Source organism: Dysidea avara, chromosome 8, assembly GCF_963678975.1.
Source record: "Dysidea avara chromosome 8, odDysAvar1.4, whole genome shotgun sequence".
NCBI lineage: Eukaryota > Metazoa > Porifera > Demospongiae > Dictyoceratida > Dysideidae > Dysidea > Dysidea avara.
This window is the reverse complement of record NC_089279.1, coordinates 25,732,490-25,749,357: the sequence shown is the minus strand read 5'-3', so window position 1 is coordinate 25,749,357 and position 16,868 is coordinate 25,732,490. Positions and strand designations below refer to the sequence as shown.

At 38.6% G+C, this 16,868-nt stretch overlaps 1 protein-coding gene across 1 annotated transcript in view; it reads right to left on the bottom strand.

The window, feature by feature from the left end:
• The window catches only part of LOC136264421 (ubiquitin carboxyl-terminal hydrolase CYLD-like), a gene marked incomplete at its 5' end in the record, with an annotated part of 96,928 nt that overhangs the window by 20,789 nt on the left and 59,271 nt on the right, over window positions 1-16,868 (bottom strand). Inside the window, 2 exon segments of the mRNA XM_066059149.1 lie at window positions 14,012-14,167; window positions 14,219-14,330. Coding sequence (XP_065915221.1) covers window positions 14,012-14,167; window positions 14,219-14,330 — 268 coding nt within the window.

Sequence of the window (16,868 nt, the reverse complement as noted above, 5' to 3'; positions counted from 1 at the left end):
GGCTTTCCATGAAACCTGGTTTTTGATGAATAGTAACTCAGCAGTTTCACTGCTTAGTACCTGCATTTCTGTACAAACACTTCCCTTGTTGAGTGTATTGCCGCTTATGGTATTACTTGTACATTGATATACCATTTTATTTTAGTGTGTTCTTCTGTGCAAAACAGTTAAAACAGAACTATAAGCAAAGCGCCTACAAAATTATTTACTGGGTAATCCGTAACCTTAACTGGTCCAGAAATCAACCAGCCAAATTTACTGTTAACAGCAACTAACCTGTAACCTTAACTGGTCCAGAGATCAACCAGCCAAATTTACTGTTAACAGCAACTGGACCCTTTTCTCCATGAATAATCTCATTTGTTACAAATTCCCAATAGTAATCAGAACCGTCAACAGTGTCTCCACTGTGGTCATGGTTGCTTTCAGAAGCGATCAAACAATCTGCTAGCTCTAACCCTTGAAGGTGGGTGTAACGATCAATGTCAACACGGACCGACATTGGGGAACAAATTGTAGGGAAAACTAGTGTTGTAACGGATATACTGTCTCCAAATGTGTTAAGGTTCAAGGTTTCTTGCTTGATAGGCTTCAACCCAAGTTTGGCCTTCAACTGATGACTTATGTAAGATCTCTGACTCCCATTGTCAAAGAGTATTCTTACTGGCAATAATTCTGAGCCTGATGAATATGCAAATGTTCTTGCAGTCTGCAATAGAACTCTTCCTTGTGTTATTGCTGTTGAAGACTGTGTGGTTTCTATATCTGTAGGAGGAGGGACAGGCTCTTCTTTAAGAGTTGGTGGAGAACAGATAGACTGGTGGTGACGTCGATTACATTTACGGCATCGTCTGACACTTGAGCATTGTCTAACACGATGACCTGTTCCCAGGCACAAGAAACATCGACCTTCCCTCATCAAGATTTCTCTACGAGCTTCAGGTGTAGAAAACTTCACACAAGGTGCAGAATAGTGTTCCTCTTTGCAGTATGCACATCGGATTCGCCTTGAAGTATGATCTCCTGCCATTAGTGCTGCAGCAGTGGGAGGGAAAGCTTTCTTGCCTGAGTTTGTTGTCTTCTCATTCACCCTTACAGTGTCGCTGAGTTCTCTAACTACAACCTCTTGCTTTATTACTCTTAAAAGTTCCTCAACCTCCCAAACATCTCCAGTTGTGACACTGGTTATCTGAAGACAAACCTCTAGAGGCAATTTGGACATTATAACTGGGATTAGAAAGCTTCCATACTGTTCTGACTTTATCCCAAGTGATTCCAAACCACGAATGTTGACACTGATTCTATCATATATTAATCTAAGTTGGGAAGCCATATCACCATTGCACTCAGGAAGCTTTATAAATTCATCCATGTGGGCAGCAATGATCTGATGTGGTTTCCCAAACCTGTCTTGTAAGATATCTATGGCAGCTGGATAATTGGCTTCTGATAATGCCAAGCCCTGAATAGATCGTGCAGCTGGACCTTCTAACAGTGTATGCAGGTAATTGAATTTGTCCACTGCAGACAAGGAAGGGCTCTTATTAATAGCACTGTCAAAACTGTCCCAGAATGATCTAAACCTTTTCACATCACCATTAAACTTAGGTATGACCAACTTGGGTTTGGGCTGACTGATTGGAGGTGAACTAGTTACAGTAGTCACTGAGTCTGTTGTCATGGTTTCTGTAGTGGTGGGGGTTGTAGTCACAGTGTCTAATCGACCATCTGTTTCTTGCTGTTGACCTGGTAATGATTCAGGTTTGTCACCTTCTGGTAGTGATGGAAGTGAAGCTACCACAGGATTGGTAACGTTTGCCTTATTACAAAATTCTGTTATTTCTTTTCTGGCCTCACCAATTTTATCACTGAGTTCAGCAGCACAAACTATCTCATCCTCTATCTCTCCAACTGGGCAAGCATCCACTATTGTGTCATCTAGTTCTTGCAGTATGGCCATTTTGCCTGCTAGGTGTTCATGAAGTGTTTTAAGCCGTGACAGTCCTTTAGCAGAAACTTCCTGCTCCATCAGAGAAGATGCCTCATTGAGAAATCTGCTAACCACACTTCGTTGGCCTCCTCTTCGAGCTTTCAGTTTGTCTACTGCAGACATGGGGCCAAGTACATGAGTACTTATACTTAAGTACACTTAAGTACAGATTTGAAAGTACTTGTACTTTACTTAAATACTTTCTTAAATTCCCCAATGTACTTGTACTTATACTCAAGTACATACAAGTACTTTGCTAAGTACTTGTATGTACTTGAGTACTTAAAGTACTTGTAAGTACTGCAAACATTGTACATAGTTTGTACACAGTGGGTGTACAATGAGAATATCAAAATTGTATGAAGGTGCAGTTTACAACTTCTTGCGATTCTTCTACTGCCTTCCCCAACCTTAATGTGCATAATGTTGCCACGATTAATGATGTCGCCAATGCTGTTGTTCAAGTCAGTGCGTTTAAAGAGTTTAAGAGAGAGAATAGTTGACAAAAACCAACCCCCCTAGGCACACTTACATACTACAATACACTGAATACAGCATATATTTTACTACAGTATAATGTACTTGTACTTTACTTAAGTACTTCCAGCATGTACTTGTACTTTACTTAAGTACTCTCTTGATTGCTGCTGGAGTACTTGTACTTGTACTTGGAAAATTCAAAAGTACTTGTACTTTACTTAAGTACTTTTAAATGTACTTGGCCCCATGTCTGTTGTCTAGTGACTCACTGTCTGACATTATGTTCAATATTTCAACGAATTTACAAACTACACTATATAGTCCAAAATGATTTGCCAGAAGTCTATGTATCTAGATATAAAATGAAAATAACTGAGAAAAACAGTTCTTATGCAATACAAATTCTTCACCTTTACAGGTGCCTATTTACACCCGGCACCAAGGAATTCAGGCCAGTCTTCAGGCTCAGGCTGTGAGCCCCACGTTGGGTGCCATGTCATGAACGAGCTCGAAAATGAACAACTTTAATAATGATTTACTGACTGAACTAATAAATTTACACGTATGCACTATATTAATACTAATAGAGAAGCCCTACAAGAATGAATTCCTACAAGTACATGACAGTAATTTCCCAAAATTCAGTTACATATACTCTAATAGAACAGTCATCGTGATACTCTAATAAAGCTTTCAGTATAGAATATAGCTTATAGTCTAAGCCATTAAATCTGTGTTAACTGTCTTAAATTACCCAGTAAGGAATCTGCATGGCACACTACACTGAGCTAATTGATCATGCATGTCATGCATTAGCATGTACAATACAATACAATACAATAATACAATGTAGTTACAATCTAAAACTAAACTTTCACATTGAGAAATTTTTGTATACATCATGAAAATAAAATTAGCTACTAGCTATAATAGTCAGATATAAAACTCAATTAATTGGTAACATAGCACAAAATTACCATTGATGTTAACAAAAAGAATAGACTTAGCATGTAAAATAGCCTCCAGATTCCATTTCAGAGCACCTATTTTCAAATGTTTCTCTGGGGGGAGCATGCCCCCTGACCCCTCTAGCTTAGCATGCTGTGTGTGCTTATAGCACATGCAGTTAAGTAACACACCAAAGCAGATAATCTCTGATTTACAGATCATATTAGATCAATAAAAACTGAGTAGTGTGCATAACTATGACTTTCACTGCAGTCCATGTCTGACTGGACCACTCAAAATTTCTGGGCCCAGGCCCTGCAATGGGTTGAACATAGCTGACAATGAAGCATAATGGATATAGTTCACTTTTCAGATGATAAGGGGCTGGGGTGCGCTACGCCATTTCAGATGCGGTATGCGTGGGTTCACCAGTCATAATAAAATTATTTACAAAAAAAGTTAACAAACAAGCGCACGAAAAAATCGGAATTTTCAACTAGATTAGGGATCATAGCACATTGATAAAAAGTACTGAAACAAGTTGGAGTAGTCTATGATATTAAATCACAGTAAAACAATAAGAAATGTTATGTCCCAGCTGTGCATTTCCGTTTTGGTATTTGAGCACAGTAGGGATATAACACTTAATTTCTTATTGTTCTACTGTGATTTAGTTGTACTTTTTATCGATGTGTTATGGTCCCTACTCTAGTTGAAAATTCCAAAATTTTTTGTGTACTTGTTATGAAGTTGGATTTCACATCTTTTTTCACCATGACTTTTTGGGGCTGCACTCTTTTTTACAGCTTGGCTGTTTTGGAGTAGACATCACTATTTGTTGTATTTGTATACTCCACAGACCAACAGAATGTAAATATCCAATTTTGTACAGTTAATCCGTGTTACAAATTACTATGTAACTAGTTATATTACTATAGTACTGCATAACTTGACAGAAGTAGCCGAACTCTCTACTCTATCACTTGTTTGTAGCGGAATTCTTTGCTAGGTGACTAGCTTATAGTTGAACTTTCTACAGGCTGTGTGTACAGGGACTTGTTTGTAGCTGAACTCTCAATTGGGTGACCTGTTTGTAGCTGAACCCTCTACTGGGTAACCTGTTTGTTGCTGAACTCTCTACAGGAGACTTGTTTGTAGCTGAATTCTCTACTGAATGACTAGCTCATAGGTGGATTCTCTGAAGGGTGAGTTGTTTGTAGCTGAACTCTCTACCGGGTGACCTATTCATAGCTGAACTATCTACAGGTGACTTGTTTGTAGCTGAACTCTTTACAGGTGCCTTTTTGTAGCTGACTTTTCTACTGAAAGACTTGTTTGTAGCTGAACCCTCTACAGGTAACTTGTTTGTAGCTGAACTCTCTAGAGGGGGGTTTGTTTGTAGCTGAACCCCCTACAGGGTGACTTATTTGTAGCTGAACTCTCTACTGTATGACTTGTTTGTAGCTCAGGTAACTTGTTTGTAGCTGAGCTCTCCACATGTATCTTGTTTGTAGCTCAGGTAACTTGTTTGTGGCTGAACTCTCTACAAGTAACTTGTTTATAGCTGAATTCGCTACTGAATGACTAGTTTGTAGCTGAACTCTCTGCAGGGTGACCTGTTTGTAGCTGAACTCTCTACTGGGTTACCTGAACTCTTTACTATGTAACTTTATTGTAGCTGAACTATCTACAGGTGAATTGTTTGTAGCTGAACTTTTTAAAGGTGATTTATTTTTAGCTGAACACTCTACAGCATGAATTGTTGTAGCAGAACTCTTTACTGTATGACTTGTTTGTAGCTGAACCCTCTCCAGGTAACTTGTTTGTAGATGAATTCTCTATTGAGTGATTTGCTTGTAGCTGAACTCTCTACAGGATGGCCTGTTTGCAGCTGAGCTTGTGATTAATTTGTAGCTGAATGCTCTACAGGCAACTTCTTTGTATAGCTGAATTCTCTACTGGGTGATTGGTTGTAGCTGAACTCTCTACAGGGTGAATGTTTATAGCTGAGCTCTCTACAAGGTGATTTGTTTGTATATAGCTGAACTATCCACAGGGCGATTTGCTTGTAGTTGAATTCTCTACAGGTGATTTGTTTGCACGTATGTGAACTCTCTACTGGGTGACCTGTTGATAGGTGAACTCTCTATTGGACGACCTGAACTAACTACAGCTGACTTGTTTTTAGCTGAATTCTCTACCAGGTGACTTCTTTGTAGCTGAATTCTCAGCCAAGTGACTAGCTTGTAGCTGAACTCACTACTGGGTGAACTGCTGGTAGGTAAACTCTATAGTTGACTTCTTTCTGGCTGATCTCTCTACAGGGTGGTTTGTTTTTAGCTGATCTCTCTATAGCGTGACTTTTGTAGCTGAAATCTGATTTGCCTGTAGCTGATTTCTTTACAGGGTAGCTTTTTGGAGCTGAATACTCCACAGGGTGATTTGTTTGTAACTCCATGAACTTTCTACAGGGTGACTTATTTTTGTAGCTGAACTCAATACTGGCTGACTTGGTTGTAGCCAATCTATCCACAGGATGATTTGTTTGTAGCTGAATTCTCTATCAAGTCTAGCTTGTAGCTGAACTCTCTGCAGAACTGCTTGTTTGTAGCTGAACTCTCCACAGGGGGATGGTATATTTAGCGGAATGGCGGAAACAGCAGAATCGTAGCTTACAGATTATGGACAGCCTTAGAACACCCATCACCACTTAGCTGCTCACTGTTACATATATCAAGACACGCGGTAGTGTGTCGTGCGGCCCAAGAAGCCGGCATGCCACACCGTGAGTATATTAACAGGAAGAAAGTAAACGCGATTTTCACACCTTTGTAGCTCTGTGATTTCTTATCCGATTGAAACCAAAGTTGCTACAGATACGCCGGCTAGCTAGGGGAGTCCACATTCCAAAGTTGAAGAAAATTGCTTTAGGCATTTCCAACATACGAGTGGCCAAACTTTGGGTTTTTTTCTTCGTTTTTTTTTTCTTCTTCTACTTCTTTTCGCACACTTTGCAAAATCCACCATAAAACACGAATTTGTGCTCCAATCGGGCTGGAATTTGGACCACTTAAAGGGCTCATTAAGGCGAATCTCAGTACTAAGTGTGGTAGGAATCTGATGAACATTCACGAAGTTATGACCGATTATTTGTGTAAAATAAGGTTGAAGGTCTGTCACGCCCACAGGGTAAACCGCTTGACGGAATGAGCTGAAAATTGCTATGTAGATGGAGTAACTATCGTAAGAGTGCCTTTTTGTGGTTTGAAAGGAATCCAGTTAAAGGCTATCGAGATATGACACAAAACCCAACCTGTGTCACAATTATGCAATCGATTTTTATGAATAAAAAATACTATTAGTTTTCATGCATACCAGGCAAACCGCTTAGAGCAATGAGCGGAAAATTGGTGTGTAGCTGGAATAATTATCATAGAAAGTCCCTGCAGTAGTACAGAAGAATCAGAGTACAAACCACTGAGTTATGATTCCAAAACCAACTACATGTAGCACATGGGAGATCGAGATACTCTAATAGAACAGTCACCCTAATAGAGCATTCAGTTACGTTTACAACTTACTCGATTATAGAATTATATTACATTGCAAGTTATTCTGTATGGAGTTCAGCTACAAAAAGTTAATCTTATAGACAATTCAACTACAAGCAAGTCAACCTGTACAGAGTTCAGCTACAACAAGTCACTCTGTAGAGAATTCAGCTACAAACAAGTCACTGCGTAGAAGGTTCAGCTACAAAAAAGCTATCCAGTAGAGAGTTCATCTAGATCAACTACACACAAGTTACTTTATACAATGTTCAGCTACAAGTAAGTCACTCTGTAGAGAGTTCAGCTGCAAACAAGCCACTCTGTAGTGCAAGCAAGTCACCATGTAGCTGGAGAGTTCAGCAATCAATCAAAAAAGCCACTCTGTAAAGAGTTCAGCTATACAAACATGTTATAACTCTATAGAGAAAGTTATAACTCTATAGAGAGATCAGCTAGAAACAAGTCATCCAGTAGAGAGATCAGCTAAAAGACATCACCTTATAGACAAGTCAGTACAAAAAAACTATCATGTAGAGATTTCAGCTGCAAACAAATCACCCTGTAGAGAGTTCCAGTCATCCTGTAGAGAGATCAGCTAGAAGGATCACCTTGTAGGGAGTTTAACTACAAACAAATCACCCTGCAGATAGTTCAGCTATGAACAGATCATGCTGTAGAGAGATCAGCTAGAAGAAATCACCTTGTAGAGAGTTCAGCTACAAAGAAGCCACCATGTAGAGAGTTCAGCTGCAAACAAATCACCTGTAGAGAGTTCAGCCAGAAACAAGTTCACCCTGTAGATCAGCTAGGAACAAGTCACCCCGTAGAGAGATCAGCTAGAAGAAATCACCTTGTAGAGAGTTCAGCTACAAAGAAACCACCATGTAGAGAGTTCAGCTACAAACAAATCATCTGTAGAGAGTTCAGCCAGAAACAAGTTCACCCTGTAGAGAGATCAGCTAGAAACAAGTCACCCCGCAGAGAGATCAGCTACAAAGAAACCATCCTGTAGAGAGTTCAATTACAAACAGAAAACCCTAGAGATTTCATCTACAAGCAAGTCACTGTGTAGAGAGATCAGCTAGAAACAAGTCACCCTGTAGAGAGATCAACTACAAACAGAAAACTCTATAGAGAGTTCAGCTAGAAACAAGTCATGATCACTGTGTAGAGAGATCAGCTAGAAAAAAGTCATTCAGAGATCAGCTAGAAACAAGTCACCCTGTAGAGAGATCAGCTACAAAGAAACCATCCTGTAGAGAGTTCAGCTACAATCAAGTTACACTATAGAGAGATCAGCTAGAAACAAATCATCTTGTAGAGAGTTCAGTTGCAAACAAATCACCCTGTAGAGAGTTCAGCTAGAACAAGTCACCTTGTAGAGAGTTCTGTCAGCTACAAAGAAACCACCATGTAGAGTTCAGCTGCAAACAAATCACCCTGTAGAGAGTTCAGCTAGAAACAAATCATCCTGTAGAGAGTTCAGCTAGAAGCAAATCACCCTGAAAAGAGTTCAGCTACAAACAATGAGAATTTCAGCTACAGTTCAGTTATGTAAGAAGTCACCTTATTAACTACAGTATGTGATAATCATCATTCAATGTTAAATATACAAATATTTCATCAGACAAAAGCTATGCACACAATTACTTCCTTTGTTCCACAATTCCTGCAGTAAAGAAAAAAAAACAAGTTAAAAGGAAGCATCAAAGCCATATGGCCAGCTTTGTGGCTTGCAATACAAAAAAGAAGTGATATCTAAACCAAAACAGCCAAGCTGTAAAAAAAGAGTGCGCCCCCCCATACAGGCCAAGGTGAAAAAAAAAGTGAAATCCAAGGTGGTGGCCAAGAAATGGCTGTGATGGTACGCTAATGGCAAAAATTTTAATTACGACAATCCAGGTGAATTTGCGTTGCCTCCTCCACTAGGATTTGGCACCAAATTCACCTTAATTGTCGTAATTAAAATTTTTGCCATTAACCTACCATCACAGCCATTTCTTGGCCGCCACCTTGGATTTCAAATCTTTTTTCACCTTGGCCTGTTTGGGGGCCGCACTCTTTTTTTACATCTTGGCTGTTTTGGTTTAGATAAAAACAGCTGCATAGAACTCACCATGATTACAGCATATGGTCTATGCATTGCTGATCTTGCAGCTTAACATCAGCTGTAGCAATCAATTCTTAGAGTGTAGTCATATCTCAACCATCACACCCTATATAATATTTTGAAGCACATGTTACTACAAGCGCCTTCAAGGGGGATGCTTATAATTGAAAATCTGTAAAAGCCACCTCAAGAAAATAGAGTATGGCCACCTAAAACTAAGCCTGACCATTCAACACCAGTTAAAGAACATTCTAGAATGCTCTTATCATGTGTTCGGTAACTAGCTATAAGGCACTTCTAGTAGCATGCACTTTAAAATATGGGGTGTTAATTGGAAGGTGATGATCAGTAAATTATTAAATTAACTGATGAGGTTCGGATATGACTAAAGTCTAAGAATTAATTGTCACAAATGATAGAAGACAGAAAATCAACACTACAAACACCATGCACTTAAATTGTGGTGAGTTCTATTTAGCTGTTCTATACGTAACAGTAAGGAACTAACTGGTAGTGGATGTTCTAAGATTGTCAATAATCTGTAGATGATGATTGTGCTGTTTCTGCCAATTCCGCCATTCCGCTAAATATACCATCACAGGGTGGTTTGTTTGTAGCTGGGCTCTCTAGTGTGTGACTTGTTTTGTAACTGAACTTTCTACTGGGGGACCTGCTTGTAGCTGACAGGTGAATTGTTTCTAGCTGATCTCTCCATAGGGTGGCATTTTGTGGCTGAATACTCCACAGGGTGATTTGCTTGTAGCTGAGCTCTAACTTTTTTTGGTAGCTGACTCTCTACTGGGTAACTTGTTTTGCTGAACTCTCTACTGGGTGACTTGTTGCGTCTACACAGTGACTTGTTGTGCAGCTGAATGCTCTAATAGAGTAACTTACTAACAATGCTGTACGCTCTAATAGGGTGACTGTACTATGTACTATTAGAGTACACTTGCTTGGATTTGTATTGTAACTCAGTGATTTTACTCCGATTCTTCTATACTACTCCATGAACTTTCTATGATGATTTCTCTATCTTCATACTGGTTTTCGGCTCACTGTTCTAAGCGGTTTACCTGGTATAGTAGAGCGGCTTAGCTAAATATTTGTGCACTTTGTGCAGAAAGTATGAAACTTTGCACATAGTATCTACCTACCATGAAGTGTATTATTTTTAAGATTTGTAGCCATTGAAGATTTGACCTTTGGCGTCCTCTACATTTCGTTTTAGGCTCAAAAATAGTGACCTTTGTCTATATATCACCCATACAACACTCAATTTGTTCAAACGTGGTACCAAATTGAAGATATTTATCCAGAAACAAGTTGATAATTGTTGCAAGTTCATAGCTTATTCCATTTCAAAGTTGTGGTAATGTTTACCAGCAGCAAATTCATATAAAGTCAACCACCCATGCAATTACACCCTTAATTTACATTCTTTGTTTGCCATTCAATTATTTATTTTTATCTAACCATGAGCACTGCAGGTTATATACGTATACAACCAAAACATGGAGAGATATCCAGGAGTGAGGCATCTAGGGGTTATGTACAACACTCATGTGAGATAAATCAACTAACGTCATAATTTATGTAGTTTTGTTATCAGATTAAACTCAAATTTGAGGTTGTTTATGGGTATAAGTTTCCTTCTGTATAACATTTTAATGCATAAAACTCTAATCAGTCATGTTTACTGAAAAACCTTATACTTATACGTATCTAACATACTGTATTGGTAGCTAATTTTGTGAACTGACTATAAAGATTATGATCCTTATATCCCCTTAAATATATATTTGCCTTTACAGACACATACACACACTCAAGATATGGTGGAGTCTGAGGGCATAACCAACTAGACAATTTGTGTTTCACAATTTGGTTCTATATGGCAAACCTTGTTTGCAAGTATAGCTAAAAAGCTAACAATTTCAAAAAAGTATTTTTCAAAGTTTTACAGCAATAAAAATTTAGTATACAGGTTTTAGAAGCAGTACTATCAGTCAGACCTTCATTTAGGAAATGACTAAAGGGGAGTCAAAATTAGAGTAATGGGGGATGATAGTATAAAGATCTTTGTGTTCATAGCTAGTTTACACACATGGTATCTAAAGGGGCATGCACCCAGGATACTTTAGACTCCCACAGGTGCATTTTCAGGTACAACCTCTAAAGTACCTGAGAATGACCTACGTACCTGTGAATGATAAGAAGTAATCTCATGTTTGTATTCTCAGGTATACAGTTCTGGGCTATTGTACCAGGCAAAATACATACGTCATGTATTTCATTCAAATATTACAGTTGTTGTTGACGTATTCACTAAGATTTTGATTTATAGATTAAGGAGTAAAAGGGGGTAAAAAAAGTACACCCCCCCGCCCAAAGAACTACTACAAAACCCCCATTATAGTTAAAATGGTTGATAGAGCAACTTACATACAATTATGAACTCTTTTATTTAACTACCACAAGAGAGGAGGGTACATGCCCCACCCCTGGATATCTCCCTCCACTTTTTGGTTGCATATGCAACCTGCTGTGCTCATGGTGAGCTAAAAAATATACAAAAATTGAGTGGCAAACAAGAATGTAGATGAAGAGTGTAATAGTGTGGGTGGTTGGATTCATATGAATTTGCTGCTGGTAAAAATTATCATAACTTTGAAATGGAATATGCTATGAGCTTGCAACAAGTATCAACTAGTTTCTTGGATAAAGATCTTCAATTTGGCACCTAGTTTGAACAAATTGAGTGTTGTATGGGTGATATAAAGAAAAAGGTCACTATTTTTGAGCATAAAAATGAACTGTAGAGGTCAAATCTGTGATGGCTCCACATCTCAATATACACTTCATGGTAGGTAGGTACTATGTGCAAAGTTTCGTACTTTCTGCACAAAGTGCACAATTTGCTCATTTTTGCTAGCTAAGCTGCTCTACTAGTAAGCGTGAAAAGTAATAGTTTTTTATTCACGAAACTAGATCATGTGATTGGATTTTGTGTCATATCTCCATGGTCTTTATCTCAATTCCTTTCAAACCACAAAAAGGCACTCTTACGATGGTTAGTTTATCTACATAGCAGTTTTCAACTCATTCCTCCAAGGGGTTTACCCTGTAGGCGTGACCTTATTTTATGTGAATAATCAGTCATAACTCCGCGAATGTTTATCAGATTCTTACCAAACTTGGTGTTGTGATCTGCTTTAATGAGCCCTTTATATGTCAGTGCCAAATTTCAGCCCAATTGGAGCACACGTTGGTGTTTTATGACAGATTTTGCAAAGTGTGCAAAATGAAGAAGAAAAAAACAAAACAAAGAAATTAAGCAAACTTTTGATCGCTCGTATCTATGCGTACCGAAATGACTGAGGCAATTTTCTTCAAACTTGGTATGTAGACTCCCCTTCCTGGCTGGCACTTCTGTAGCAAATTTGGTTTCAATCAGATAAGGGATCACAGAGAGCTACATAAGTGAAAATCGTTCCTGTTAATATACTCATGGTGTGGTGCGCTGGCTTCTTGGGCCGCATGACACACTACTGTATGTCTTGATATTATACATCTATGGCTTCATATACCACGACCCTCTGAGCCAGGCATGTTGAGATGCCACCTTTGGCAAATTTTAGTACGCCTATTTGATACCAGTTTTGGAAAGACCAATTTTTGAAAACACTAAATTGGCTAAGTTTGGAAATTGTAATCAGAAAACCTGCCAATTTTGGAAAATATTTTTGCCAGATTTGGAAACACATAAAGCAAATGTGGCATCCTCAAAGCCTTGCCACAATCGGCAAATTACTTACTTTGCTTTTATAGCATAGCATGGTAGACTTAATTGTAGGTATTGATTTCCAGTTTTGGATTTAGTTTATATAAATGAGTTAGGAATCTACTGTAGTGGTGTGTTAGTAGGTTTAGGAAAATTCGCTGGTAGAATCGTTAGGGCACTCGCTAGTAGAATTAGGACACTCGCTAGTAGAATTAGGACACTCGCTAGTAGAAATAGGACATTTGCTAGTAGAATTAGGACACTTGCTAGTAGAATTAGGACATTTGCTAGTAGAATTAGGACATTCGCTGGAAATTCACTAGCAGGGTTAGTTAGGTTAGGGGTAGGGTTTGGGTTAGGGGTAGGGTTTGGGTTAGATATAAGGTTTGGGTTAGATATGAAATCAGATAAAGCTAATAAAAGCATTTTGATATAAATTATCGCCAATAATGGAAACTTAAACCCATAATCGAAAGTTCTATGGCACGCTATATAAGTGTACACTTAATATTCCTAAAACTGGCAAGGTTTGAAGGATGCCACATTTGGCTACTAATGAGGGAGTTAGCAACAATTGAAGTAGCCAGTGGGAATCCTCAGGTTGCCAAATTGGTACAACTTCTAATGGTTGGCACCAATTCTGGCTATAACCTAGAACTTGCCAATTATGGAATCACTTGATTCCATAAATTGCCACAAATGGCAACTTTTAGGCATATTAAAAGTTGTCAATGGTGGCTCTGAAACATACCTCTTTGAGCTTCTTAACGTGGTAAGCTAATGACCTGGATGGACACCTCAGCTTTTGGATATGACAATCCCTTGCTTGTCTATCAGATGCAAAGTTCTGGCATATTTACTATTGAACACTTTTATGGCTTCACAATACATTTTATATTGATTTTACTTTACAGGATCTTTGAGCATGATATGGTTGGTAATTGTAATGGCACCATATCTAATATGAAATAGTATGAACTAAGCAAATGTTGTACCAAGTTTGGTGTTTTTATCAAAAAGTCAATGATTTTTTGCTTTGCTGCTCTACTAATCAAATTTATCGGCAAAGGGTAGTATTGGTAGTTTATTAGTTGTAATTCACTTACTGTAAATCGTACATTAGCTACCAGTAGTTACCTGGTAACACTTACCTGGTCTTTCAGCCATACTATCAAAGAATACCCATTCATCTGCACCAGATCCTCCTGGTTTAGTGAAACACACATAATGACTAGTTTCTATGCAAATAACAGAGAGGAGTTGTAATCTACCAACATCATTGCCAACATCACGACTGCCAGCTTCAACTACACAAGAAAAGGATGATACAATATACAGCAACCAGATATGGTCCTTACCATAACCATCACACACAGGTTCAATATTAAGTTCTAGTGATGGAATAACTCCTCTAAAACTCTTAAACTGCTTTCCATAACGTGGCAATTGTAGCAATAATCTCAAGGGTTGCTGTAGCAACAAAATAAGCAAACACTTTACTTATTTAACAAGGAAACCAAGGTATATGACCTTTTGGCACACAAACACGTTTTCAAATACATATGTATCGTCACCACAAAATGGCTATACTATCTGGCTAACAGTCTTTAAAAAGTAGACATGTCAATACCCATACAGTACTCTAGTGGTTTTGGAAAATGAATGGAGACAACACTATTGGCCTGGAGTATACAGACTTTAAATTTAACCAACATTAATGTTAATGATGACATGTGCAAACTAACACTCTAATCCTATAAATGCACAGAGAGGAACATTAACTAAAATACACACACCAATAATTACATTCACCTATCATACCATTTGGAAGTTGTTGTTTCTCCCCTGAAAACGTTGGTAATGTTCTATTGTTAAATGTTCAATCATTAGCAGGGTTTAATTTTTTTGGTAGCTCAACTACACATCACAATCAACCACCCCTATTCACTCCTGTTTAATGTCATAATATTTTCAGCAAGTTCCATCTAACAGTGTGCTAGCACACTGTAGATTGGGAAATTTACATGTTAAAATATATTCGAATACACGGATGTCATACAAAATTAAACCATACAAAAAAATAGATTAATATGAAATATTTTCCAAGCAAAAATTTACATAATTGCATTCTTACCGCCATTTCTGTTTTAGCACTTCACCGTGTGGATGGGTTTGGAAATATCTTAAGCAAAAGGCCAGTAAGGATGGTCTGCCAGATCCTAGGTTCCTCCACAAGCCACTGAACAAGCTAATCGCAAAGTTAGACTATTGATGGGTGATCAGCACCAGGAACAGAAGTGCGGTTCTTACAGAAAGTGTGTTGAATTTTTGTAGTTTTGTGTGTAATTAACATGTTTGTTCTACATGCAAATACAATCCATGTGAACAACTGCAGATCACACAGTATGCTTGTCACCATGGTATGACAGCAGCTGCTATCCATTTCTCAAGAAAGCTTGATTGCCATGTGCATCCCAGCACAGTTCACTGCATAAAAGAAGCGTATTTAAATGAATTTAAGAAGATGAGGTTGATTGGTAATATAGAGCCTATGAGTGCTCTTCCTCACAGAAAGAGAGGCAGGCCACTCCTCCTCAGCAAGAAAATCGACACGATGGTGCAGGCATATGTCAGAAAAGTCTGTGAAGCAGGGGGAGGTGTGTCTAGCCAACTAGTAACTGGGGCAGCCACTGGATGTTTAAAAGCTCTAGACAAGACAGGAACAAAGGAACATTTAAAGTTGGACAGCTATTCGGCACATTCATTGCCCCAACGTATGAATTTTGTCCAGAGGAAGCGCACAATCGCACTGAGCAAGTACTCCTGTGAAGATTTTGCCAGCAAAAAGAAGGAATTTTTGGACAGTGTGGTGGCAACTGTGGAAATGGAGGAGTCCCACCTGAGTTAATCCTCAACTGGGACCAGACTGGAATAAAAATCGTTCCATCCTACTCTTGGACAATGGATGTGAAGGGAGCAAAGAGGATAGAGATTGTGGGGTTAGTAATAAAAAGCAGATAACTGCTGTCTTTTGCGGCAATCTTATGGGGGATTTTTTGCCTTTGCAATTAATTTACAGAGACAAAACTAATTGTTGCCACCCACAATACAAGTTCCCCTCAGAGTGGCACATCACCCACTCCCCGAATCATTGGTCTACTGAACAATGATTCAATATGTAGAGAACATCATTATGCCGTATGTACAAAGGATACGGGATAGTCTGGGGGAAGAGAGTGCAGCACTAGTGATAATGGATAATTGTAAAAGTCAGGTAACAGACAGGATGACAACATCACTGGAAAGTTACAATATTCACACATGCTTGATACCTCCTAACACTACTGACCGCCTTCAGCTGATGGATATAACAGTGAATAAACCTGCAAAAGCTTTTGTACGACAGAAATTCCAGTCATGGTACGAAAAGCAAGTTGATCTGCAGCTTGAGGAAACAGAGGATCAAATATAGAAACAGTTGATCTAAGTATGACAGTTATGGAAGAGGCTGGAGCTGAATGGCTGGAGAGCATGTTCAAGTATATTAGTGATAACCCCCAATTTATCGTGAATGGCTTTGTACGTGCTGGCATACAAATCATTAAACACTACCAGTTTAGAAAGTCGTTTATATAACACTGTGACTGAATTTTGGAAACCACCCTTATGGTTGCACCTAAAACAATTTTTTGTAACTAGTATGGTGCTGTTTTTTTGTGTTTTTTTTTACTCCTGGTCTATATGGACTGCCTTTGCCTACCACCCCCAGCACTGGCTGTCAAGTGCTGGACAGCTGGAGGCTACCAGCTAGTGAAACAATTCAATCAAGGGTGCCAGACTCAAGGCGACCGTGTTAGTAGCAGAAAAAACTTCAAGTATACTGGTATCTAAAAATTTTCTTGTAATTCAAGGTATCTATGGCCTTAAATGGGTAGACATTTAACTTACAATGCTGTGTTTTAGAACCAAATATTTAATCTGTCAAATGCGCCCATAAGGGTGATTTCC